The 26,316-nt window shown below is 33.7% G+C and overlaps 1 protein-coding gene across 1 annotated transcript in view; it reads left to right on the plus strand.

Moving 5' to 3' along the window:
* RFX7 (regulatory factor X7) overlaps positions 1-26,316 on the plus strand; it is a 110,344-nt gene that overhangs the window by 48,864 nt on the left and 35,164 nt on the right. The window contains exons 4-5 of the mRNA XM_011363442.2: positions 23,594-23,676; positions 25,096-25,218. Of these exons, the coding sequence (XP_011361744.1) occupies positions 23,594-23,676; positions 25,096-25,218 (206 nt within the window). The remainder of the gene's footprint in view (positions 1-23,593; positions 23,677-25,095; positions 25,219-26,316) is intronic.

A 26,316-nucleotide genomic window follows, 5' to 3' on the forward strand; every position in this document is an offset into this window, starting at 1 on the left:
GGGGGGTGGGGGGGTCTTTAGTGTCTGATGGTGAAATAGTGTTTGATACCTTTTTAGCTAGCTGTTAGCTACCAGATAGGCGAATAAATAGTAGCTCAAAGAAAAGGTAGTTTGATCAGTTCTCCTATTCTTTCTAACCTAATGGTTGAGAAAATGGACTTAGGCGGGATGCTTTCATTTACTCTTTCTTTTATGTTTTTGCCTCACAATAACCATGTGAAATAGGTAATATTGTTATTTTCCTTTTACAAATGAAGAAATGGATGCTTTTGTATTTACTTCAAAAAAGTTATTGAACACCTCCTGTCTGGCAATGCTAGCTATAAAGGTTACAAAATAAAAAAGGTATTTCCTTGCCCTCAAGAAATTCAGTCTGTTGTCAGAATAGATTCAAGTGCTGTTAAGACGTAGGAAGGTTTTGATTGGGATTGTGGTGAATTTATAAATTACTTTGGGGATAGTTGACATCTTAATGACAAGTCTTCTCCATGAACATGGTATAACTGTGTTAATTGGTTCTATAATTTTTCTTAGCAGTGTTTTTTAGTTTTTTGTGTATAGATTTTGTATATATTTTGCTTAAATATTCCTAAGTATTTTGAGATTTTGGATGCTGTTATGAATGGCATTTAAAAATGTTATCTGTTTTATTGCTAATATTTATATTGACCTTGAAGTCTATAAATTTACTAAGTTCACATATTAGCTCTATTAGCTTATATGGAGAGTCCTTTGGATTTTCTACCTACTCAATCATATTGTACATGAATAAAGAAAAGTTTAATTCCATTTCAATCTGAATGTCTTTTTAATTATTTTTCTCATCTTATTGTACTACTAGGACTTCTAGGACATAGTCGAATAGAAATGATGAGAGTGGATTCCCTTCTCTTGTTAAACTTAGAGGAAAATCATTCATTCTTTCACCTTACAATATGATGTTAGCAATATCTTTTTCATGGATGCTCCTTTCAAGTTGAGCATGTTCCCTTCTGTTCCTGTTTTGCTAAGGAGTTTTAATCATAAATACGTATTGGATTTTATCAAATTATTTTTCCTCACTTATCAAAATAATCACATGGTACTTCTCCCTGGTTATTAACGTGGTAAATTACACTGATTTTTTTTAAAAAGTATACCATCCCTGCATTCCCGATGTAAACTCTACATGATGCATTATACTTCCATATATTGCATTATATTTTCACATACTGTTACATTAGATTTGTAATTTTGTTAAAGTCTCATCGTTAATTAAGGCTTCTGATCTTTCTTGTAATATCTTTTTCTGTTTTTGCTATCAGGGTAATGCTGGCATTAAATAATGACACCTTCTTTCTCTGTTTTCTGAAGGAATTATTTTAAATTAATTGTTTTCTGAAGGAATTATTTTAAATTAATTAATATTTCTTTAAACATTTGATAGATTTCACTGGTGTAACCATCTGTGGAAAAGAATTTATAGGGCTATTAAATTCTGTTTCTTAGTGTAGTTTTGTTATTTGTGTCTTTCAAGGAATTTTTTAATTTCTGCTTTATTACCGAATTTGTTAGGTGTAATATTACCTCATTATTCTTTTTTATTTTATCTTATTATTCAAATATACAGTACGTTGGTTAGACATTTACATAGTTTATTACCTCATTCTTGACTGTATGATCTGTAGCAATTATCTTCCAATCCTGATAATGGCCATTTGAATCTTCTTTGATTTTTCTTGATCAGTTTAGCTAGAGGTTTAATTATTTTATTCTTTCCTAATATAGCAAGTTTTGGCTTCACTGATTTTTTTTCTCTTTATGAATTTTCCATTTTTCTCTAATATATATTGTTTATTTTTTTCTGTTTACTTTGGTTTTAATTTACATTCATTTTTGTAGCTCCTAAAATAGGAAACGTTAACCTTTTTTATTATAGCATTTTCATGCTATAAATTTTCCTCTAAACACTGGTTTAGCTGCATCCCATAAATATTGTTATGTTGTGTTTTCACTATTTAATTAAATTTTTTTTCTATTTTCCATTTTTACTTATTCTGATACCCATGGGACCCTTAGTGTATGTTGATCAACTAACCTCCAAGTAGTTGAGTTTGGATATATCTTAGTGAATATTTCATATGTACTTGAAAAGAATGTATATTATTGTCATTGAATGAAATGTTCTTTATATATCAGGTCTAATTTGTCTTTTTTCAAGACTGGTTTCCTTTTTACTTGTTATTTCTATTACTGAGAAGGAGACTAAAATCTCTTACTTGTGCTCATGAGGTTTTTTGTTTTGTTTATTTTTGTTCTCTGATCCTGTCAGGTTTTGCTTCATGTATTGAAGCTGTTACTGGAGCACAAACAATATTTCCATTTTTATCACCACTAATATTCTTTGTTTTAAAGCCTACTTTATCTGATATTATCATACCCACCCCCCCCGCCATCTTATAATTAGTGTTTATTTGCATGGTGTGTCTTTTTCCATCTTCTTCTTTTAAGCAATCTGGGTCTTTATAGTTAAAGTGTTTCGTTGTTATTGACATCATACACTATGTCTTTCTTATCTAGTCTGACAAGCTTTATCTTGTAATTACCTGTATTTGATGTATATATATCATTTTTATATGTCTCTCCTTGTAGTATAAAAGGTCTTTAATTTCCCTTCATTTACAAAGAGTGTTTTTACTGGGGATAGAATTCTAGATAGTTTTTCTTTCAGCATTTTAGCAGTGGTGATCCATTTCTTCTGGCTTGCATGGCCTCCATTGAAAAGTTTGTAGTCATTCATATCTTGTTTCCTTATATAGACAGCAATACCCTCTTACTGGTGGTTTTGCTTTCTGCATTTCAGTAACCTGAGGTCCGAAAAAATATTAAATTGAAAATTCCAGAAATAAACAATTCATGTTTTAAATTGTGTGTCATTCTGAGTAGCGTGATGAAATTTCTTGTGGTCTTGGTCTGTCCTGCTCAAGACATGAATCATCCCTTTTTCCAGCATATCTACCCTGTATAGGCTGCCTGCTTATTTGTCACTTAATAGCCATATGAGTTATCATAGTAACTGTCGTGATATTGCAGTGCTTATGTTCAAGTAACCCTTATTTTTACCTAATAACGGCCCCAAAGAACGAGAGTAGTAATGCTGGCAATTCGGATATGCCAAAGAGAAGTCATAAAGTACTTCCTTTAAGTGACAGGGGTGAGTACAGCACAATAAGATCTTTTGAGGGAGAGAGAGACCAGATTAAGATAGCTTTTATTATAGTATATTGTTATAATTTTTCTATTTTATTATCAGTTATTGTTGATAATCTCTTATTGTGCTCAATTTATAAATTAAACTTCATCATAGGTATGTATGTATAGTGAAAAATGTAGTATGTATAGGGTTCAGTACTATCCACAGTTTTCAGGCATCCACGGGGGATCTTGAAATGTGTCCTCTGCAGAAAAGAGGGGACTGCTGTATGAATTCATTTTTTTTCTCCTCTGGCTTTTTTTTAAGATTATTTAGTAGTAGTTTTCAGAAATTTTTTTATAATAACCTTAATATATTTTTGTTGTTATTTTTGTCCTGCTTGTGGTTTATTAAGTTTCCTCAAACATGTGGATTCATGTTTTTTTAATCAGTTTTTACAAATTTCCAGCCATTCAGAACTTTTTCACTCCCTTTCCCTTCATCCTGGGACTCAAACTGTGCATATGTTACACTTCTCAGTATTTTCCCACAGGTTGCTAAGGCTATGTTTATTTCTCTTTTTGCTTAATGTAGGATATTTTATGTTTATCACATTTCTAATCTTTTCTGCTAGAGTATCTAATCTATAAATCCCATTCTGTAAATTATCCATTTTAGATTTTTTTTTTTCTTCAGTTTCTAGAAACTCCACCTGGTTCTTTTTTTATATCCTCCATTTTTCTCCTTATTAAATCCTTGGGTATGATTATAATACCTACTTTAAAGTCCTTGTTTGCTATTTATATTATTTCTGAGTCTTTTTATTTACTGATATTTTTGTCACAATTACAAGTCATGTTTTTCTGCTTCTTTGCATATCTAGTAATTTTTAATTTAGTGTTTGTTTGTTTAGAGTGAATGGACTTTATTCTTTTTCTTTAAAGTGTATGGATGATTTCTTGGGCTGCAGCTAATTACTTGTAGATTGGTTTGATCCTTTTGAGACTTTGTTTAAGCCTTGTTGGGGCAAGAATGGCATTTACTGTAGAGTTATTTTAGCTTTTTTACTAAAATGTTACCTCTGTGGTGTCTGTGCTGCATTCCTTGAGTGTTCACTGAGATCTCTCTGTCTCATTAGAACTTGAACATGTCACTGCTATTTATAGTTCCCTGGTAGTTTTTTGTCCAGCCTCTTGGAGTTTTCCTCTGCCCATACACATTTAAAATTCAGTAGTAGATTCCATATCTACATAAGGATTTTGAAGTTACTGTTTTATCTTCCTTCCTTTTACTTTGCCTTCTCAGACACTGAGCTCTGTCTCTTTAGCTCATCAGTACTGCAGTACTCTGCTTGGTTTCCCCCTCCCTGTACCACAGTTCATAAGTTGACTTCAGATGGAACCATCTCATTCATTTATTTATGAAAAAAGTTGTTGCATGTATTTTGTTGGGGTTTTTAGTTGGCGAAGCTGGAAGAGTTGCTTTAGTATGAGGTACTACAGTGTGGCCACATGCAGAGGTCCATTCATAGCTATTTTAAGGATTCAGTAAAACACATAGGTCCTCTCAACCCTCTTTGTTTCCTAATGAGTTATTTTCCACTCTTCTCCACCAAAACTATTTCAGAATTGTTTAACTGGAGGTCCTAAACACACCTCTTCTCCCACTGTCAGCAGATGGTCTTACTCCTTCCTTCTCTGAGAAAATAGGAAGGTGTAATACAGTGTAAGTATTCCACAAAATCGACACTGCTTCTTATTCCCAACTCAGTAGTTGCTCACGTCTGTTCCTGTTCTTTCCTTCTCTTTTCTCCCAACAGACAGAAGAAATATCAAGTGTTTATCAAAATACTTGATCTCTCTCCGTTTAGGCTCTAAATTCCATCTCTTCCTGTGTCAGAGTCGCTTCATTATTCTCTTTCTCTTGGTTTTTTATTCTCTCATTTTCTACTGGCCTTTTTCCATTAATAGTTAAATGCTTAATTTTTTTCCCATCTATAATAAAAATACTTCCCATAACACTTCTCTAGCTACCGCCACCCTGTCTTCCTTCTTTCTTTTGAAAGAAGAAAGTCAAAGTTTAATAGAAAGTGTTGATTGAACTCTGCCTCATGCCTTACCTTCCAGTCTTCAACCCCAGTAACTTGTCTTCTAACAACCACTCTTCTGAAACATGTGTTTCACACATTGCTAAATTTAACAATCTCCGTTCCCAACTTGACAACCCTTTTCAGATGATCCTGTTGACCATCATCCCCTTACCCTCCTGGTTTAGTACATTCTTATTCCTTTAATTTCTTAGATGCCACTCTATCCTAGTTTTTTTCCTGTTACATCTTAAGCTATTCCTTCCCAATTTCCTTACGGGCTTCTGTTCCTCTACCTAAGTCCTCTGCATTCTGTTTGAGTTTGCCTTCCATCCACTCTGATGGTTTCAATTAATCTCAATATACTAATGACTCTTAATTATACATCCCCAACTTAAACTCCAGACCCATATATCTATCTGTTAATTGACCAGTTTTGCTATGATATCCCATGGGTATTACAGACTCAAGTTTTTTAGAACCAGTCTCATTGTATTATACTCCAAATTCTGAACATATCTTTGTTAGTTTCCTATTACCGCTGTAACAAATCACCATAAACTTCATGACTTAAAACAACACAAATTTATTATCTTTCCGTTCTATGGGTCAGCAGTCTGACATGATCTCATTAGGATAAAATGAAGGTGTCAGCAAGGCTGTGTTCTTTTTGGAGGCTCCAGGGGAGAATCGGTTTCCTTGCCTTTTCTAGTTTTTAGTAGCTGCATCCTCAAAGCTAGCAATGGGTGCTAGAGTTTTATCACTCTGACACCTCTTGTTGTGTACTTAAATCTCCCTCAGTCTCCTGCTTATCAGGACACTTGTGATTACATTGGACCTACTAGATAATCCAGGATAATCTCCCCATCTCAGGGTCCTTATTTTAATTACATTTGCAAAGCCTTTTTGCCATGTAAGGTAACAGATTCATAGGTTCTGGGGATTAGAAGATTAGGACATGAACGTCTTGGAGGGCCGTTATTCTTTCCACATTACTATATTAGTGAATGTACTCACTCATCCAACCTAAAAAATCTGATAGTTGTTTTTAACGTCATCCTCTTCCTCAGCCTAACTCATATGTAGTTGTTCACTCTAGCTACCACTTATCAATTCTTTCTTCTTAATTCCTCTATTTCAGTCCATCCATACTACTGCTACATTAATCCAGATCATCGTACTTGTTGGAAATACTTCAGCTGTTTTTCTGGTTCTCATTTGTCCACTTTTATTCCATTCTCCACAGTACTCTCACAATCATCTGTATAAAATGTGAATCTGTTTATTTTATACACTGGCTTACAAGCTTTCATTGGCTCCCCATTGTTCTATCTTAAGGCACTAAAGACCCTTCATCCTCAGGCCTCTCCTTGTTTATCTTCATCTTTATCCACTCCCTCCACAGGCTATCAGCAAGCTGTAGGGAACAGTTTTGGAGGAAGAGAAGAGAATATGTACTCTCAGTCTAGAACAGCATTGTTTATTAGAACATTCTGCAGTGGTAGAAATGTCCTCTGTATGCACTATTCAGTATGGTAGCCACCAACCACATGTTGCAGTCAAGCACTTTAAATGTGGCTAGTGTGGCTGAGGAACTGAACATTTAACTTAATTTTAATTAATTTGAAGTTAAATAGCTACATTTGGCTAGTGGCAACCATTTGGGATAGTACAGGTCCAGAACAGTGGTTCTTAACCAGGGTCAGTTTTTTCCTCCCAGGGAACATTTGACAATATTTGGAGACATTTTTGGTTTTCACAGTCAGGGTGTGCTACCAGTCATCAAGTGGGTAGCGGACAAGGATGCGTTTTAAACATCTTGCAAAATGCAGGACAGCACCCCATAAAAGACCTAATCATTCAAAAATTGTCCATGGTGTTGAAGTTGAGAAACTCTGGTCTAGCGGTCTAGACGGTGCCATCTTTTTGGGGGGATGGGAAGTGGGTTAGAGCTTCTTCTTAGAGATCACAACTTCTGGAAAACTGTCTCTGATTTCTCAAGTCTAAGTTTAATACATCTTCTGTCCCATAATATCCTATGCTTACCTATGCTTTTTTTTTTTTATTTTGTATTATGCAGTCACCTCCATAGTAATTACAGTTAGCATTTTTATTGCTTCCTGTGTGTAGGAACATATTAATTGGAATATGCCAGAGGCACATGAGGATGATCAATAAATATGTGTTAAATATATGAATGAGTATACACTAATGAATCAATTATTAAGCACATTACAATATAAAATGTAAAGAAATGATACCACCTTCAATTTAGGCCTTAATAAAGACCGTACATTTGTTAAAATTTTGACTTAATTTTTTTGGAATTACTTCACAGTTTGCCAATAAGAACAGAGACTTATCATATTTCCTTGAGAGGAAAAGAACATTTTTTTCTTTTTTGGCATTTCTTTTTCTGCTGTTCTACTTAGCTTAGGTATGCCCCTTCCTTCTATATTCTCCTATTAAAAGAGACATTCTGCCTGAAGCACCCCACTCATCCCCATTGTACAAGTGGAGAACTAAAACTCTACTATACAGATTCCGGAAGGATTTAAGCAAGTGTAATGGGCCATACAGGCCAGAAACTAGGGGAAACTGATCAGCAGTGTAGCAGAATGGCTTAGAGAGCTAAGGCTATAGAATGAAACAGATCTGAGTTTGAATCTTTGCCCCTGCCGTTACTGCCATTATTGTCTGACTTAGGATAGTTTTAACCTAATTCACTTCTGTAAACAAAAAGAAACAAAAAAAAAAAGAGAGATAAGAGTGCCTACTTAACCCACTGAGTTGTGAATATTCAGTGAAATAGCTAGTGTAAATACAGTGCCTGGCACATAGCACACACGGCAGCTTCAGTTGAAGGCATTATATGTGTAAATTGATAATGTGGATCTAATTGACTTAATTGTCACAAATTTATGTTTCTAGAAGTCTAAACATAAGTCAAGGAATATATTTTATGTCCATCACAGAATTTACCATTTAACAATGAATGCTCACCATATGGAACCACTGAGGGGAGAGTATTGAATCCCTCAAACATAGAGAGTGGAAGATGGAGAAGATTGGGAATCACTAGCTAAAGCCATCCAGGAAGCCAGAAGGTGCATATTGTAGAACAGATGCCAGTATCAACACTCCGGCCTCCCTCCCCCTCCAGGCCTTTGTAGATGCTCTGCCAGCTGTGCCCTTGTCAGATTTTTTCACTTGGATAATTCCTAGTCCTTCTTTTGGACTCAGCTCAAAAACCTTTTCAGAAAGCTTCATTTATTTACTAGGACTGCATTCAGCTGCAGATAAAAGAAAACCCCAGCTATCGGTGGTTTAAAGAAGTAAGAGTTTGTGTCATCCTATAAGTCCAAAATTGGGCATTCAAGAAGTGGTGCAATAACTCAGCAATGCCACCAGTCCTAAGCTCTTTCTTTTTTGCTATGTCATTTTTTGTCCTGTTGCATCATTGATGGCTGCTGTGCTTACAGGCCTTCTGTCCAAATGCTGAAGCAGGAAGAACGGAAGAAGGGCATAAGGGCTTTCTTGTAGAGAAGCTTTGTTTATATTTTCATGACACCTACTTTCATTCTGAAAACCTGCTTCAGGAACATCAACCTCTAGAGTAAGGTCACTTGGGTACCCCTACATGCAAGGGAAACTAGGACAGAGTATTTTGTTTTCTAGCCTTTATACCAGAAGAAGACCAAGAAGACGGTGTTTAGCAATATATGTATGAATCCAACTTATGTGCCATACCTTCTTATGTTAAGGGCCCCTGCTTTCATGCAACCCATAAAAAGCTCTATACTGTTATTAAAGCTCTTAACATATAGTATGCTAATCACCAGATTAATTTGTCTTCTCCAAAAATAAGCTTTTGGAAGTAAGGACAGCCTTTTATGGTCTTTGTATCTCCAGTGCTTAGCACTGTATATGTATGGTACATGTAAGACACTCAGTAAATAATTACTGAATGATATTCACAAACAATAATTATAAAAAAAAATGTTTAACATGTCTATAATATCCCCTAGACAGGGAGTTTCTTTGTATTTGTTGCTATTATTATTAGCATTTATGGTGTTTTTATTAACATGTGCCAGACAAGTGCTTTACATATTTCACCATTCAGTTCTCGTAATTTGCCTGTGAGGTTAATCTGTTATCCTCATTTTACAGATGAAGACACAGGCTCAGACAGGTTAAGTAACTAACCCAAGGTCATAAAACTTGCTAATTGGTAGAATTAGGCTTTTAATCCAGATAGTCTGACTCCAGAGCCCAGGCTTTTAAAAACTACAATATACTATATCTTTTTTTTAAAGTTTCTGAAATATGAGTTTATGTTTTTTAAAATTCTTCTACTTTTTATGCTAAAAAAATGTTCTTGAAAATAATTTTCTACCTTGAAAATAGATCTGAAATGAAAAATTAAAAGCTGGCCTCATACTGAATTTTAGTAATCAGTAATTCTATACACAGTCTGTTTTTTTTATGCAAGCAGGTTGTTTGAATGACATATAAAAAACATATAGTATACTCATTAAACAAAATAGCTAAAATAATTTTAGTTATTTAAATTGGCTACAATTGGGAAGACTGTGGCACTATGAAATATACTGGAAGTGAAAAATGTAACATTGTATCTATGCTATTTTTAAAGCCTAGCACTTCAGCTGCTGTATCAGTAAAGACAAATGAAAATATTTATAGTAGCATAATTGTAAATAAAATTTTTTGTTAATATTTTAATACTTTTGCAATAAAACAGTTGATTTTTATTTAATTTTAATAACCAACATGTCTTGAATTTCTCATGAGTTGTAACAGTTTTATATCTATGTCATTATACCTTTGTAAAGCTGATCCAATTATATTTTTCATAACCAATTTAATAGTCAAGGCAAAATCTTACCCTTGACATATCTAACAGCAGACGCTTAGCTATATATACCTCAGCAGAATTTGAAAGCTGCTCAGTCCATATTAACTAGTCTACATATCTTAGCTGTAGCAAGATCTAAAATGTGAGAGAGAAAAATCCTGACTGTTTGGTATAGGAATTGCCTGGTTTGGTAAGCGTCAACCATAGGAGGATGGGAAATAATAGTCTCGTGTGGTCCTTGAAAGAGTAATTCTATAGGATGTTAATATGTTATGCAAAAAAAAGTTTCCAAAAGTCAAATATGTTTCATGGACTCTGGAATAAAAGGTGTCTTCAGAGCTGTTATTAATATGCTGCTGTATATCATGAATCTTATCAAATATTTAGTGTGTTCCAAACTTTTTTCCCTCATAAAACTTCTCATGAAACTGGTGTTCTAGGGCATACTATTTGAGAAGTGATTGGTAAAATCTATACGTCAAGTTTCTAAAGTAGAGAAATTATTCCCCACGTATTACCATTTAGAACTACCAGGATATTGAGAACTTCTTGTTTATATTACTGTGTTTTAGGTGTGTGTACCACAAGGAAGCAATCTTCCCACCAGTTCTAATATTCAGTGTCCCTAAATTGATTAGTTCTGCTTTAGAGTTATTAGAACTAATAACAGTTAAAAGCAGCGGGGTTGACTCTATATTTTGGTTCCTGCTAGAAACGGCTAATATGTAAACATTAAAACAAATAACATTCACCTTGTCAGGAAGTCAGCTGAAAGCAAGAAATAAAATATTTCTCTCTCATGGGCTAGACAATTTAAAAGCAATACTAGTAAGATTATAGAGATGAGAATAGATAGTCTTTGTTTACTTTTTCTCCATCAGCTGGAGATATACAAGCCTTAAAACCACAAATAAGGGAAACCTGAGTATTTTAAATTCGTTTAATTCCATATTTATAACTTCGCAGGAAAAGTATACTGCCCCACTTTCAGAGCTAACTGACCAATGTTCTAAAAGAGGATTCATGTCTTTCCAGCTACTTCTAAGTTTAAAAAATGCAGTATTGGCCTTTCTGGTGACTGCACATAGCCTAGTACAACAACTGTTTTATGAGCATGCTATGTTCTGCGCCTTGATGTCTAAGTAAACTCACCTGGGCAAAAATTGAACATGTCCATCCAGGAAATTGCTTGTCACAACTGAGTCTGTGGGCATCCTGACCCTAAGTCACCTCTACTGGGATAGGGTTTATTTGTGAGAGTTGATCAAAGGAGGGCTTTCTAGGGAAATCATTAGGAGAGAGAAGTCAAAAGATGTGAGGTTGCCAGAATGCCTGCTCTTTCTGGAGGGCTGGAGAAACTCAAAACTAGGTGACAGATGCCATCATTCAGATTATTCAATAGTGAAGTAGATTCCCTCTGAGGGGAGAACTCCAAGGAGGGTCCCTCTTGCAAGGTATCGACTTTAAGAAATGTCCAAAACTGTAGAGAATTGTTATGTTTATTTGAGCCAAACTGACAACATATGCTGGGAACCAAGATCTCAAATACTCCGGAGAATAAGTGTACCCAATGTTGACATTTTTTAAATTTCAAATTGGTCACCATGTTTCAAAATTGAAATTTCCAAATTGGAAGAGTTCACAGGAAAAATTAGGTGTCTGGTTTCTCTAGAAAACTTAGGACACTAAGTCCTTATTTCAGCATGACAACAGCTGGCTGGACTTAGGTAGCAGATATCTCTTTCAAACATGATGTGTACTCTCCAGTGTTCTCAGTTCCTTCCATGTGTTTAGCTCCTCAAAATAGACATTTTTGTTACCTATAGTCTTCTTTAATCATTTGCACTACCTGTCTGGCATTTGCGTTTGTGACCTCTGTGTTAGATTCTCTTGGGGCAAGGTTCTTCCAAGGGCCATTGTTTACAGGGGTGGGAGAGCTATCATTGTATTCATGAAGACAAAGAATGAGAAGACGGCCTCTATTTTCATCTCTTAGTATTGTGGCCTCTCTTTACTGTGAGTTCTTTCTCTGGATGGCCATTACAACAGCCAGTCAACAGAAAGCAAAGTAGGGTAGAGGAAAGAAAAATAACAACTCTTTCCTACTGGTGAGCCACTGTACGAGACATTTTATCTTCTTACTTCCCAATGAAATTTTTCCTGACCACTCTGGATTAAATCGTATCCTCTTCCAACACTTTTTCTTCATAGCATTTATCATCATCATGTAACATATGTTTTACTTTTAATTTTTTATTGTCTGTGTCCCTGGTACTAAAATGTAAGGTCGTGCCTAAAGCATAGTAGGCACTCAGTGCTGAATGAATGAATGAATGATCTCATTTAATTTTTAAATTTTTAAGTCTTTCCCAAGGTTAATGTTTTAAGTTAGAAGCCAGTTCTTTTCATGTGCCTACTGCTGAAGTGATTGGATGGTAACTAAAAGACATGTGAAAAATTAGTGTATAGAAAATCTGCTTCCTAAGAACCAGACTAGTATTATTAGAGTGGGACTTTTTAAGATTGATGACACACTCTCAGAAATAAATTTGAGTAACTCAATCAAGGAATAATTTTCAACAAGAAGCACAACTCCTCTCTGCCTCCCAGAGGTATATAATACATCATTGAAAGGACACTTACGAGGTATGTACAGTTTGAAAAGACTTCCTCTCTTTTCTCCTTTATGGAAGAAAGCACTTTCTCACCTCAAGTCCTTGCTATAGTGGATGCTAAATGATGACCAGGATCAGTTTACTGACCAGACTTGATTGAAACTGAAATTGATTGAAAATTTTGTTTGGGATATCTAATTAAAATTTCGTTTGGGATATCTGGCTTAAAAAAGGCTTTTTGTTAGAATAGAAGATAAGGTTTATCTTGTGTGGCACTGGAGTTACTATTAGTAAAGATCTATTTCAGATCCTTTCAGTCACTTGGTGGAGAAGAAATGGGTAACTTCAGAGAAGGAGCATTTTGGTGTGGAATTTAGTTGAGGGAGAAAAAACTTGACAAAAGGGCTGGATTTAAATAGCTGGTTTTGGTGGGGTTTTTTTTGAGTATCACAAAAAATAATAATCTGTATAAGGCCATGCCATTTGGAGGATTTTTTTGAACCTTTTTTTTTTTTTTAAATATATCAAGCATACGAGTTATTTTAACCTCTTTCATTGTGGGAGGACAGTATAGGTAATGTTTTTTGGTTTTTTCTCTCCTGTTAGGGACTCAAGTGGACTAAATTCTAAATTGCCATGAAGGCCCAAATTATGAGTTCTGGTAACTTTTCTGTGTCATAATTAAAAAAAAAAAGCCCTAACCATTGTCAGCTAGATTTCAAATTCATTTTATTGTCACAAAGAGGAGTAGGAAAGAATACCATGACACTCTCACTGTTACCTGAAAGAAACTCAATTTTCATTAATATTTGTATATCCAAAGAATGACATAATACACAAAAATGTGCTCTGAAAGAAAACAAATGAATTCTTATAGTCACCTAGTTTTTCTATCTTTGCATTTTAAGTCATTTCAGACTTACAGAAAAGTAGACTAAGGGAGAAAAGAGAAAAGGTTACTAGGAGCAAAGACAGGAATTAAAGAACTGATTGTTCCTCTGAATAGCCTACTTCATTGAGATTGTTAGCTGTGTAATTTTGAAGAATCAGAAATTCAGTTTTTTGGAAACATAATAATAGATGGGCTCTCAGGGACCATCCTTCCTTTTCATGCTAAAAAAGTGAAAAACAGTGTCTAGAATGATCTAATAAACCTTATTCTTCTTTCTAGTGCCCCCACTCCTGTCCCCAACCGCTAGTGGAACCCTAAGGTCTTTTCAGACAGCATACAGAAACATTGATAATAACCTGAATGATCTAGAGAAATATTACATGATCATTCCATGATGGTCACTTATTATAGAATTTAACTATAGACAGAGTTCTCCCTATTTCAAAGGGATGTAAATCTATGGGTTTATGTACCCTCTGCCTCTTCAGACCCTAGTACCTTGCAGTATGAGTATTTTAGCAGTATGCCCTTATCTCAACATTTTATTTGATCTTTAATTGTTTGGGCACTTCTGTAGCCATGATACTTGCTACCATGTTATTCATTATTTCCATTTCAGAGATTCAGCTTCCTTTTTTATTATTAAGCCCTTAAAAAGAAGTCAAAGTATATTATAGAGCACATTCATAAAAATGATCACTGTTTAGATACAATCGATGTCCTTGGAATGCTCTTTGACATTTTTCTTTTATAATTTAATATTTTTCCAATTTTATGTGCAGAACCTTTCTAATATACACAGCATCCACTCAGAAATATCTTATATATCTACCTTGGAGTATGAATTTTCCAGTGCTTACATTGCATCCGCTCAGAGCTTCTTGAAGTTCAAATTCCTCTAGGCTTGATTGTAATTCATGCAAGTTAAAAGGGGTTTTTTGTTTATTAGTTTGTTTTCAGATGGTCATGAATTCTCTAGGTCACCCAGTAGAATTGATAAGAAGAAAGTGAGAAACAGATTTCGAGTTTTGCAGAAGTTTGCTGGTCAGCCTTGCTTCAGTTTTCCTTCGCTGTCCCCTGGTAACTAAGAGCTTTCAAATGGACTCAGATCACATTTCTTATCTCAGAGCAGGACATTTTGAACAGAAAATTAAACCATTTTCATTTTACATCTCATTCAGTAGTTTTATAAGTAGAATAAATCCTCACAATAATACGAGTACAATAAAATTACTCTTACTTGATTTGTATTTTCTAGGACTGAGAATAGAAAAATAATTCCCTTTTTATTATTTACAGTAGGCAACTCTCAAAAGAAAACACCCCCCTCCCACTCCAAACACACACACACACACACACACACATCATGCTTCTCATAGTAGGTTAGGAAATTGAAAATTAAGAATTCCAAACAACAAGCATTGAAAAACATAGTCTTCATACCTCGACCTTTTCTGTCTTCCTTATTCGATCCTATGGGAAGACAGTTTTTACAACTGCTGAGACCTGAGAAAATATAGTATCAGATATGTTGATTGTTTCCGTAAATTTAAAAAAAGTTATAGAATAATGTTCTACCTTCCCCCTTTTGGTCCTGTTGTCACTGATTCTGAAGTGTGAAGGTAGGGCCTTTTAGAACTGTGCTCCTAAATCAGTGTCACCTAAGGGGAAAGAAAATTAGATTTTTTTCATTTTTTGTTTTTTGGGTTTTTTTGTTTTTTTGGTTGTTTTTTTTTTTTTTTACAAAATCAAGGTTGGTTATGATTATCCCATCAGTGTATATATTTTCCCTCCATACATAGTAACTTAACTGAAGAAACAGTCAAACTGGAGAATTTAGGTTTCTGGATTTTAAGCAGACTGTTCTAAATACAAATTAAAAAAAAATTTTTTTAACCTTTTTCTGATACCAGTTTGAAAAGTAAAGTTTAAAAGAACTAATTATGATACCCTGCTGGTCATCTTTCATCAGAACTCAGTTGTTGTCAACCTGGATGATTCTTGAAAGGTGTTTATACAACTTAACAGTAGAGTTTCTTCTCGAAATAAAAATAATACACATTGGATGTAATTTCACCATCAAGGATTTGCATGAAAACTCCTCAGTTAAGTTTTTAATTGTTACTGTCTTTATAAGCATCAGTCCTTTCCCAATTTTGTGAACTTGGAAAAATAAAACCTGAATAACACCTGAGAGGGAATTCTCGTAACAGGAAACACATCACTGCAGAGAAATTTACGTCAAACAGGAGAAATCCTTTTTTATTAACATTTGAGAAACTATAGAGTAAATCTAATTTAAAACGGTCCCCCAACACAGGAGATCTCTCCACTCAGCCTACTTTATAACTATATTCTATGCCAGTAAATAGCGGGAACATATTTCCTTACCATCTGTTTGAAGGCCTTCAAGTTTTAGTAATAAGACATTTAAAATTCAACCTAGGTCTCTGCAATCCATCTGGTATGTATTGACAATTCAGAGGCAGATGTCTTGAGCAGATAAGCAGAAACACCAAATATTAACTCTGTTTTTGAAATATAGGATATTGTTTCAGATATTTTTCTTTATGACAGAAGATGACAAATGAAAGTTACACATTTTGTTCCAAGTCAAACCTGGGAAAAGCTTTTGTTTCTGACCTGTTCTGTTTAAATTGATCCCTTTCTCTCTAGTAGCACAATTATTGTTGGAAATATTTTCTAACTTCAATTTCATCTTGATGGCTCAGGAGGGCATAGTATCTGCCCTCTTTTGCACTCACCCTGAGGAAGGTCAGTGCTGATGGAACATCGTCTTAAATAATTATGGCCAAGTCTGATGCTCACATATAAAATCTAGGAGCCTTGCCCTTATGACATACCTCCCAAGATAGTGGAGATCACCAGGCAAAATATTTCCTAAATTTCTTAAGATAGCTTGCTTTTTTAAATAAAAAACTCTGTAGTTGTTGGTGGAATTTGAATTATAAACTCTTCTGCCAAATTCTAATTTTAAGCAATTCTATATTTCAGAATAATATTTATATAATATCTATCATACATATATTTTATAAATTGCCTTTAATACTCAAATTATGAGCATTTTACCACTGTCTTACATATTTGAAAATTAATAGTCAACTTGAATGGCTTCCCTAATTTCATAAAGCTCTTAGCAAGTGGCAAATCTGGAACTCAGATCCAGGCCTTCTGATTCTGTATGCTATACCTTATCACTATATCTTACTGTTTTAGATAGATTCGATTTGAAGGGTCAGTCAGTCAAGCTCCAGTAGCAACTGGTTCATTCATCTGTCATATATAATATAGGTACTCTGTATTTATTAGCTATTAATTTATCACTAGGAGACATTCCTGTTAACCTCAGATTTAAAAAGCTCCATCAAAGCTGCTTTATTAGTATACTAATCAGTTACTAGGTGATATATGAAAAGTTTCTGTGACACAAGTTTAAGGATTTATGAATCATACATTTTGCTAAATCACCCTCTCAAGAATAAATTGTTGACTTTTTTCTAAATTAAATTCCAGCTCTGAGAAAGATGTTTTAAAATACTGAAAAAATGGCATTCTTTTGAACCTACAATAAGAATCTTATTATAAATGTGGCATGAAAAATTAGAAGGGAATTGCTAAATTATTCAAAAAATTTTACTGGGACAATTTGTAACCTTGTGGAAATGTTTAATTAGGTCCTTTGTATCTTATGGAAAAATAAATTCCAGAAGAATTAAAGATCTAAAGACCTAAATGTGAAAAACAAAACTTTAAAAAGAAAACATAGGATATCTTTCAAAACAAGATGCAAAAAGCACAGGTTATAAATGAAAAGATTGATATATTTGCCTGTGATATATTTATCACAAGATTTAAAAACAAATGAAAAGACAAGCTACATCTAGGGGAAGATATTAGTAGTACTTCTAACCAGTAGAGGATCAATATACAGACTACATGATAAATATCTCCATTTTTAAATGTGCAGTTTCTTGAGCTGATGTGATCCTCTGACCAGCAGTATCAGCATCACTGGGACTTAGTAGAATTGCAGATTCTTTCTCCCTCACTACCGATCTTCTGAATCAGAAATTGGAACCCCGGAGTTTGGGGGTCCTACAGCCTTTGAACAAGCTCTCCAGGTGTTTCTGAAGCATGCTAAAACTTGATAGTCATTATATTGGAGTAAACTCAAATGATAAATAATATGAAAAGATAACTCAATCTCATCTCTATCAGAAAATGTTAAATAAAGCAAGTACTTCTACTTTAGGTACATACCATAAAAAACTCTTGTACAGGGAGGGATACAGCAGTCATAAAGGATTTCCATTGCAGCAATATTTGAAATAGTGAAATTTTATAATAACTGGTTATCAGAAAAATGAATAATCTTGTTTTAATCCATATAACACTATTGTATGAATTTGTTTAAAAGTCAAAGAATTATGAAGCAAATGTGGCAAAATGTTAGCACAGCTTAAATATGGATAGTAGTACATGTGTACCTACTTTAAATTTAATTTGAAATACTTTATAATTTTAAATTTTAAAGGTTGTTAAAATATTAAAAGGATTCCAGTCTGACTCTGTCTTATCTTTCACGATTCTACCTCAAAAAATGATTGAGTTTGGACAAACCAGGATCTTCAGTCTTGTTGAGGGGGAAGGTACAACTAGACTGAAAACATTTTTTAAAACGATCACTAAATGCGAATTTATTGAGTGTAAATTCCTGAGTAATTGCTGTGTCCCAAAGTAGAGGGATAAATGGGCATACTGTAGGATCATGTGTACAAAACCTAGTAGAGTTGAATTTTTAACTAGATTTTTCTTAAATCATAGATAAGAAAAATGTATGAAGGCTGTATACATATTCTAAACTAGTGCTTCTCAATCTTTTTTTTTTTTAGCCCATGCCCCATTTTGATAAACATAAATATCTTATATTCTTGGTTAATATAATTTAAAATTTCAAAATAAGTTAAATATTCTAAAAATGAGTGAATGAAAGCTTTTGTGATTACAGAGAGCTTTCCCCACATTATTATCTGCATACATAAAAGGAATCTTGTTCTTTTAGAAGTGCTAGAGGGAAAAGTCTAACTTTCTGTATTAATCAGGATGAACTAGGCTATGCTGCTTTAACAAAGTAAACCTGAAATAGCAGTGGCCTAACCACAAAAAATTATTTTCATACACATAGTTATATGTACACAAATCATTAGTGTCTTCAGGAACCCATATTGACAGAAACTTCTATATTTTAGCCTCATCAGTGAAACACATAGCTTCAAAGGTGCCACGAATGGGGTAAAAGGAGAGGAGACACATTGATTTTTTTTTTAAGTTTTCTGAAAGTTATTTCACAGATATTACATACATCTACAGATAAACAATAGCTATGATCGCACTCAATGGAATATTAAAAGTACATTTTCCTGAATATATGTCAAACCTGTCACTTCAGAGATGCTATGTGTACATATTAATTTTTATTTTTCAATTCGAGTCGACATTCAATATCATTTTAAATTAGTTTCAGGTGTACAGCACAGTGGCTAGACATTTGTGTAATTTACAGAGAGAGTCCCCTGATTAGTACCCAGCTGGCACTATACATAGTGATTACAGTGTTATTGACTATATTCTTATGCTGTACTTGATACATTGATTCTCAACTATGTCAGCTGAGAAATGAAGTACATCACTTGAACATAGTTCATGGCCATAAGCTAACTGCAGAAGAGGCTGAGAAGTGTAGCTGAGCAGATGGAATGCTTGATGAGCATTGTTTGTATCCCATGTTCTCTTTACCACTTTATTTGCACCTCAAAGAAGGAATTAGTTAGTTCCATGCCACTAGTTCCTTGTGTGAATATTTTTTATCAGCCACCATTTCAGAAGAGAAGAGAATTGAGTGGTAAGATTCAAACCAAATTTCAGTTTGAACCTCAAGTTCCTTAATTTTGTGTATCTTACATTACACCTTTATTTTCCTGTGGATCACATGATATAAAAGTGAATGTTGACTCTGATTATTTGCTACAGGCTTTTCTGTCCAGGACGTAAAAGATCAAAATATTATCTAGGTCATTAAGTTTGTAGCATTGCTTCATTTTCATAACTAAAAATCGGGAAAAGAAACAGCTTCATAAATGTATGCTTATGTAAATGGTGTGATGACATACAACTCAGCTCACTTATTTGGAGTAAATGTAGATTTTTTTTGCCAAAAATTCTCCAGAGTGGTTTTCTGGAATGTCTTTGACATCTAAATCAAACTTTAGTTCAAAGATTCCTTTTAGATATTTTCTTGCAAAGATTGAAATGTATGAGACGTTCTCATGAGCCTTCAGGCAAGATCTTCAACCACAGTAGTAGGAAATTATCACCTTAATTCATTCAATAAACTAGATAATATTCAAGGTTCCCCTAAACTTGAAACCATTTTCAATAACTGAGAATTTAACTTCTTCAACACTAGAAAATGAAGACTTTTATGCCTGGTAAATAGGAACATTGATGTTCGTTGATGTTATTTGAAATTCCAGGTCAGATATGTCTGCCAAACATGCTGAGCTGTATCAAAAGTTATAATTTTTGTTGTTAGAAAAGAGTAACATAAAATTTACCCTTAGTGATTTTTAGTGTATTCACAGTGTTGTGTAACCACTACCTCTGTTGAGTTCTAGAACATTTTCATCACCCCTAAAGGAGACCATTAAGCAGTTAGTGTTCATGCTCCCCTCCCCTAAGTCCCTGGCAACCACTAATCTTTCTTTTCTCTCTTTGGATTTGCCTCTTCTAGATATTTCATAGACATGGAATTATACAATATGTGTCTTTTTGTGTCTGACTTTTCACTTGACATAATGTTTCAGGGTTCATCTGAGTTGTTGTAGTATCAGTACCTCGTGCCTTTTTGTGCCTGAATTTAAAAATTATAATTTTTAAGAGTTTATACAGTTGATCTTTTTTTTCAGTGCTCTAAAAATAAAACAACTTTGTCCTTTATTTTATAAATCCAGCCAGCATATTTCTTTTTGACAACCAATGAATCTTAATATGGAACAGAAAACTTATTCTTAACATTTAAATCTTTAAAGTATAACAAATAATCTAATGCTTAACATACCTGTAATCAATCACAGTTAGGGTCTTCTTCTACATCACTGATCATTGTTTCGGAAACCAGTAATTATCTGTAAATAACATGGTATATCCAAAACCAAACAAAAATCTTCATGGTGAACTCAGCCTTGCTAGACTAGAATGCCATCACCACACGCTTGTCATTTTGTTCACATTTGCTTCATAGAGTTTTGATATCAGTTTCAGTAAACTCCAAATTTTTTCCCTCAGTGTGTTGAGTCCCATATAACAAATGAAATTATAATTCACAATAGTAAGTTTTCATTGTTCAAAAGGCAAAAACAAATAAAACAGGACACCGAGTTCGATCTTTTTCAAAAATATTTTTCTGGCATCTGTCTTTAAATCATCTCTTTGGCACTTTATTCTAATTTAGATTACCTTCCGAATCCCTACTGGAATTTCTTCTCTGTTCTTTATGTAAAATTTGAAAGCTATAGAATCCAAGGTTTCTATAACAGTATGAAATTTTTTTATTCTTAGTCCTCAAAAATGATTCCCCCCCTCTTTTGGCTTTTTTAATTGAGGTATAGTTGACATAAAATTGTATTAATTTCAGGTGTACAGCATAATGATTTAATATTCATGTACATTGCAAAATGATCACCACAATAAGTCTAGTTAATATCATCACTACACAGCTACAAAAAAATTTTTGTGTGTGTGATGAGAACTTTTCAAGATCTACTCTTCTAGATACTTTCAAATATGCAGTACAGTGTTATTAATTATAGTCACCATGTTGTACATTACATCTCCATGGCTTGTGCATTATAGGACTGGAAATTTGTACTTTTTGAGCCCCATCATCCGTTTTGCCCACCTCAGGCTACCAGCAATCTGTTCTCTAAATGCATGAGCTCATGGGGCAGTGGGAGTATTTCTATTCTTTATTTTTTGTTGTTGTTATTGCTATTTAGATTTCATATATAAGTAGATCATACAGTATTTTTTTTTCTGTCTGACTGACTTCATTTAGCATAATGCCCTCAAGTTCTATACATATTGTAGCAATGGCAAGATTTCATTCTTTTTATGGCTGAATAATATTCCATCATGTGTGTAATATAAAATTATATATGCATGTAATGTAAAATATACACATTTTCTTTATTCAAAAGATGATGTTTTATATTACATTTTCTCAGACTTTGCCCATGATGATGTTTTTGTGGTGTTTTTGGTGACATAACCTGCTATATGATAGGCATTGTTAGGGTTAAGCAGGTAATAATAATAATAAAATAATTTAGGACTGTGTTTAAGACACATTAAAATGGGGAAAGATTAGAGACAAAGATGTCAGCTGGTTAGACATTTTAGTAATTTGAGAACTTTCCTAAGTCCCTTAGGGGCAAGGACTATTATTGTGTTGTTCATCTGTGTATTTCCAGTCTTTGTATAGGTTGCGATACAGTCTGAGATCAGTTATTGTAAAGTAATTTTTGGATCATAGCAGAAAATAAAAATGAGTAAATAAATAAACGAGTAAATGAATTCACCTTTATTGTAAAAAGACTCACAGCTGAAGACCTAGACTATTGTGGTAACTGGGAAAATAAACAGACTGGTAGAATACGGGGGAAAGAGTTAAAGAGGGATAAATAAAAGATTAAAGTGGAATGCACAAGAGGAACAAAATTAAGCAGACTCCAAAACTATTGCTAGTGAATCTATCAGGTATTAGAATGAGAGCTGAGTGGAAAACACCCCACAGACAGTGGTATAAAACAAAATGTAGATTTGGGAGTTATTTACATATAATTGATAAATCATTTTGTAGATAAATTCTAAGATTAAACTGATTTGGGGATGAATTCTGGTGAGAATAAGAATAGACTAAGTTATGTCATTTTAAGCTTTTTTTTTTTTTTAATGGATCTGTGTTTAAGCTGTGCTTGATTATGTAAGAATAAATTCTGCCACCAGAATGCCAATAATTTGTCCACGTTTTCAGTTGCAATGCAATTGATTAGGCTACCAAAATTTTACTATGATTTTTTTTTTGTAATAGGATTTGTGGCACATTTAAAGTTATTCTGTGGTAAATAAGTTGGGAAAGAAAGCTATATAGTCCTCTGTGTAGCAGAAATTATTTTTAAGGGTACATTTGTAGACAAAATGACAAAGTTGCAGAACAATAATGATTGAGTCTTATAAGTAGGTTCTCCAAATAGCTGTTACTGTTGCAAGTCAAAGAATAATTACATCTGCAAAAAGCAAAAAGGGTTGGTGGTCATACTTCAATATTTTAAACCTCAAATCCATCTACAGGTGACAGCATCATGAGTCATGTATTCTAGATTTCTGAGAATTAGAAAAGGATCCTAGAAGTCATCTCGTCCATTTTATAGTTGAAAGGAAAATTCACCAGAGCACTAAAGCCTCAAAGTCAGTTAAATGATTTGGCTAAGGCCAACTACTAGTCGTCTCTTGACTCCTAGTCTGGTACTTTTCCGGTAATGCTGTACAATCTTACTTCTCAGATGTGATTAAAAGTGATAAATTTTTATCTAAGCATTGATCTTTTATTTATACCTAGATAATAAGAATTTATAGGAAAGTACCATTATCTCTTACTAACTTTTCATATATAATAGATTTATCAAACAGCTTAACTATTATTATTTTAGTGATGAGAAAAAAAGCCTAGATTTTGTTTTCTTTGGCAAGTGATTCATTTCATCTGTTTTAAATTTAGACAGTCAATATTTTTAGGGAAGTGTTAGTAAATTGTGTTGGAGAAACAAGTGTTTTTAAAATGATCTTTCTTTTTAATCCTTTTTGTAATCAGCAAGAAGTTGAGAAGTTTACAGACCTAGAGAAACTCTACCTCTACCTTCAGCTGCCTTCTGGTCTCAGCAATGGAGAGAAAAGGTATGTCTCTTCTTGTTTTTGCTTTAATTACACTGTTTGTAGGAAACTCGTAGGGTGTGTGTGTGTGTGTTGTGGTTACTATTTTACACTTCCTAAAATCATCAGAACACAATGGCAAAGCATAGATCCTTTTAGTCTTTGATCATATTTGGTTAAGTGTTTACCTAACAGTTTGTGCACTTGGGTAAATGCTATGAAATGCAATTTGGGTTATGTTTCATAAACAGATCAGTATATTTATGCAGTTAATAGGAGATTGTGAAAATTAAACAGAAAACCAAAGAGTAAACAGGTAAGTATTGTGAGCAGAGCAGTAAAGTAAGTGTGAGAGTATTTTAGGTACTGTCAGGTGAGCAGATCACAGATTATAAAAAAATTTTTAAAAAGTGAATTGCCTTTATGTAACATGAATTTATGATAAATGTAAGATGTTTCAAGCACTTGGTATTACTCTATTTTTGTTAAAAATATTTAATAACTCAGAAAATATAGAGAGAAGTTGGTTCATGTATTCTATTCCTAACGTTTCTTTACTCTTTTAGGTGTTTCTCAAGATTCATTTTATTCATATAAGTTATACTTAACATTTTATTACTTTAAAATAGTGTGTAAAAAGAAATGGAATAAAAATACTGTTGCATTTACTTTTTTCCCCTCGGATCAAATTTTATAATTATTTAAATCATTTTTTATCCTAGAAACTTGCTCACTGTCTTTTTTGGAATTAAATAAATTATTATTATAGCTAACCTCAATTATTAAGTTATAGCTGAGATGAATGCCAGAGTCGATAGAACTTCCTAACTCTATCTTGTGTGTCCATTTCATGAAATTAGTTTATAAATGACACTGCTATGTAATACAAACTTAAAATATTTAATGGAGGTGTTGGCCTGAGGAGGAGATTCAGTTACCGGAAGGGCAGTAGGGGAGATTTGTCCTTTTAAGATCTCTCTGGTATGAATTCCATTCTGGAGCACACAGTGCTTTAGTAAGATTGCAAGGTAGTTACTTGAGAATGCTAAGGAAATAGAAAAAATTTTTTCCCATAACTTTTAAATGATTGATTATTTGATTAAGTTTGGCCAAATGAACAGGCAAGTCAGTGACTAAATATCCAATTAGAGGTAATTTTGGCCAAAATAAATACCTTATGTTGTCAGTGTGCCATCACTTATAGAGAGGATGGAACAGGGCAATAACTTCAGTTGGACACTAGCTGTAGAACATGGCCTGCAACTACAGGTGGACAATTTGTATATAGATAACTGGGCATCTACTATATGTCCTGAATTTAGTTTGGTCATTCATAGTGTGTTTACACACAATTATTTAGTGGAACATTTTAGGCGTATCTCAAAAATTTGTCAATTAATTGCTATCCAGTTCAGCTAAAACATGTTTTTGTTTCATGATTAGTGATCAGAATGCCATGTCATCTAGTCGGGCACAGCAAAGGCATGCCTTTTTCTGGATTCGGAATACCTTAGAGGAACATCCTGAGACTTCACTGCCCAAACAGGAAGTCTATGATGAGTACAAGTAAGTCTTACGTGTATATGTCAGACATGCTGATGTATTAAAGAACTTAAGTACTGTACTTGGGTACAGTGATTGTTTTATCATTGGTGAATATCATGGTGGTATATAGGAGTTTAATTGAGAAATCTCCAAAATTCCTTCCATCTCTAAGTTTCTCTGGTAACATATGTAACAAAGGACAGGATTACTGAATAAAAGGATTTCTCTAGATTTCTTTCAGATGACAGGAGAGATATCTAACAGTAAAGGGACAATGGCGTAGGACCACTGAATCAAAGGATTCCTGTAGCGTTCTGAAGGATAACAGGAAGGATATGTTTAGGGTTAGGACTGTGGAAGGCAAAAAATAAATCAGTGCCTGTGGGAAACTAAAACATGTATTTTATTTAGACTTCTTAAAGGCCTTTTTCATGAATCCAAAACTTTTTAAATCCTTTCCCTTTACCAACCAAAGAAAAAGATACGTTTCTGGAGTGTTGTGAATTACTCCTGGAAGAGGGAGTTCAGTGGCTTACACATATCAAACACTCAAATAATTTAGATAATTTATTTAAACACAGGAAACAAGTGTAGAGGCTAATGGGCCTTTCCAGATAGAGAATAGTTAATAGATGCTGAAACTATTCTTATTTAACATTTTTTTACTTGATTTGAAAGAGGAAATTTATTCTGGCAGAGTGACTAAAATCAGAATTTTCTGCGTATTAAAATGTTAAAACAGCAAGCATTAATGTGTTGTTAAAAAAAAAGTGTCAAATAAATGCTGCTGTTAATCAATGTAAGATGATACAAAGGAAGTACACTTAGTGAGATTATTGATATCTACAAAGAAAACTTTCCTCATTCAAAATTCTCATTCTCTCACATTAAGAAAAATAATGTAGCTGGAGAGAGCCTAGAGAAAAATATCTGAAATGATCAAGGGAACAAAGTTAAACTGAAGAGCTTTAGACTTTTTTTTCTGTTTAAGAAAATTCAAGCTATCTAGAGTGCATGTGATTCAAGTCTATACGTTCATTTTCTCCATTACAACAGTCCGTTGAATACATGCTATGTACCAGACTTCGTAATAAGTTCAGAGGATACAATTAACAAGAC

This window comes from Pteropus vampyrus, unplaced genomic scaffold (genome assembly GCF_000151845.1).
Source record: "Pteropus vampyrus isolate Shadow unplaced genomic scaffold, Pvam_2.0 Scaffold85, whole genome shotgun sequence".
Lineage (NCBI taxonomy): Eukaryota > Metazoa > Chordata > Mammalia > Chiroptera > Pteropodidae > Pteropus > Pteropus vampyrus.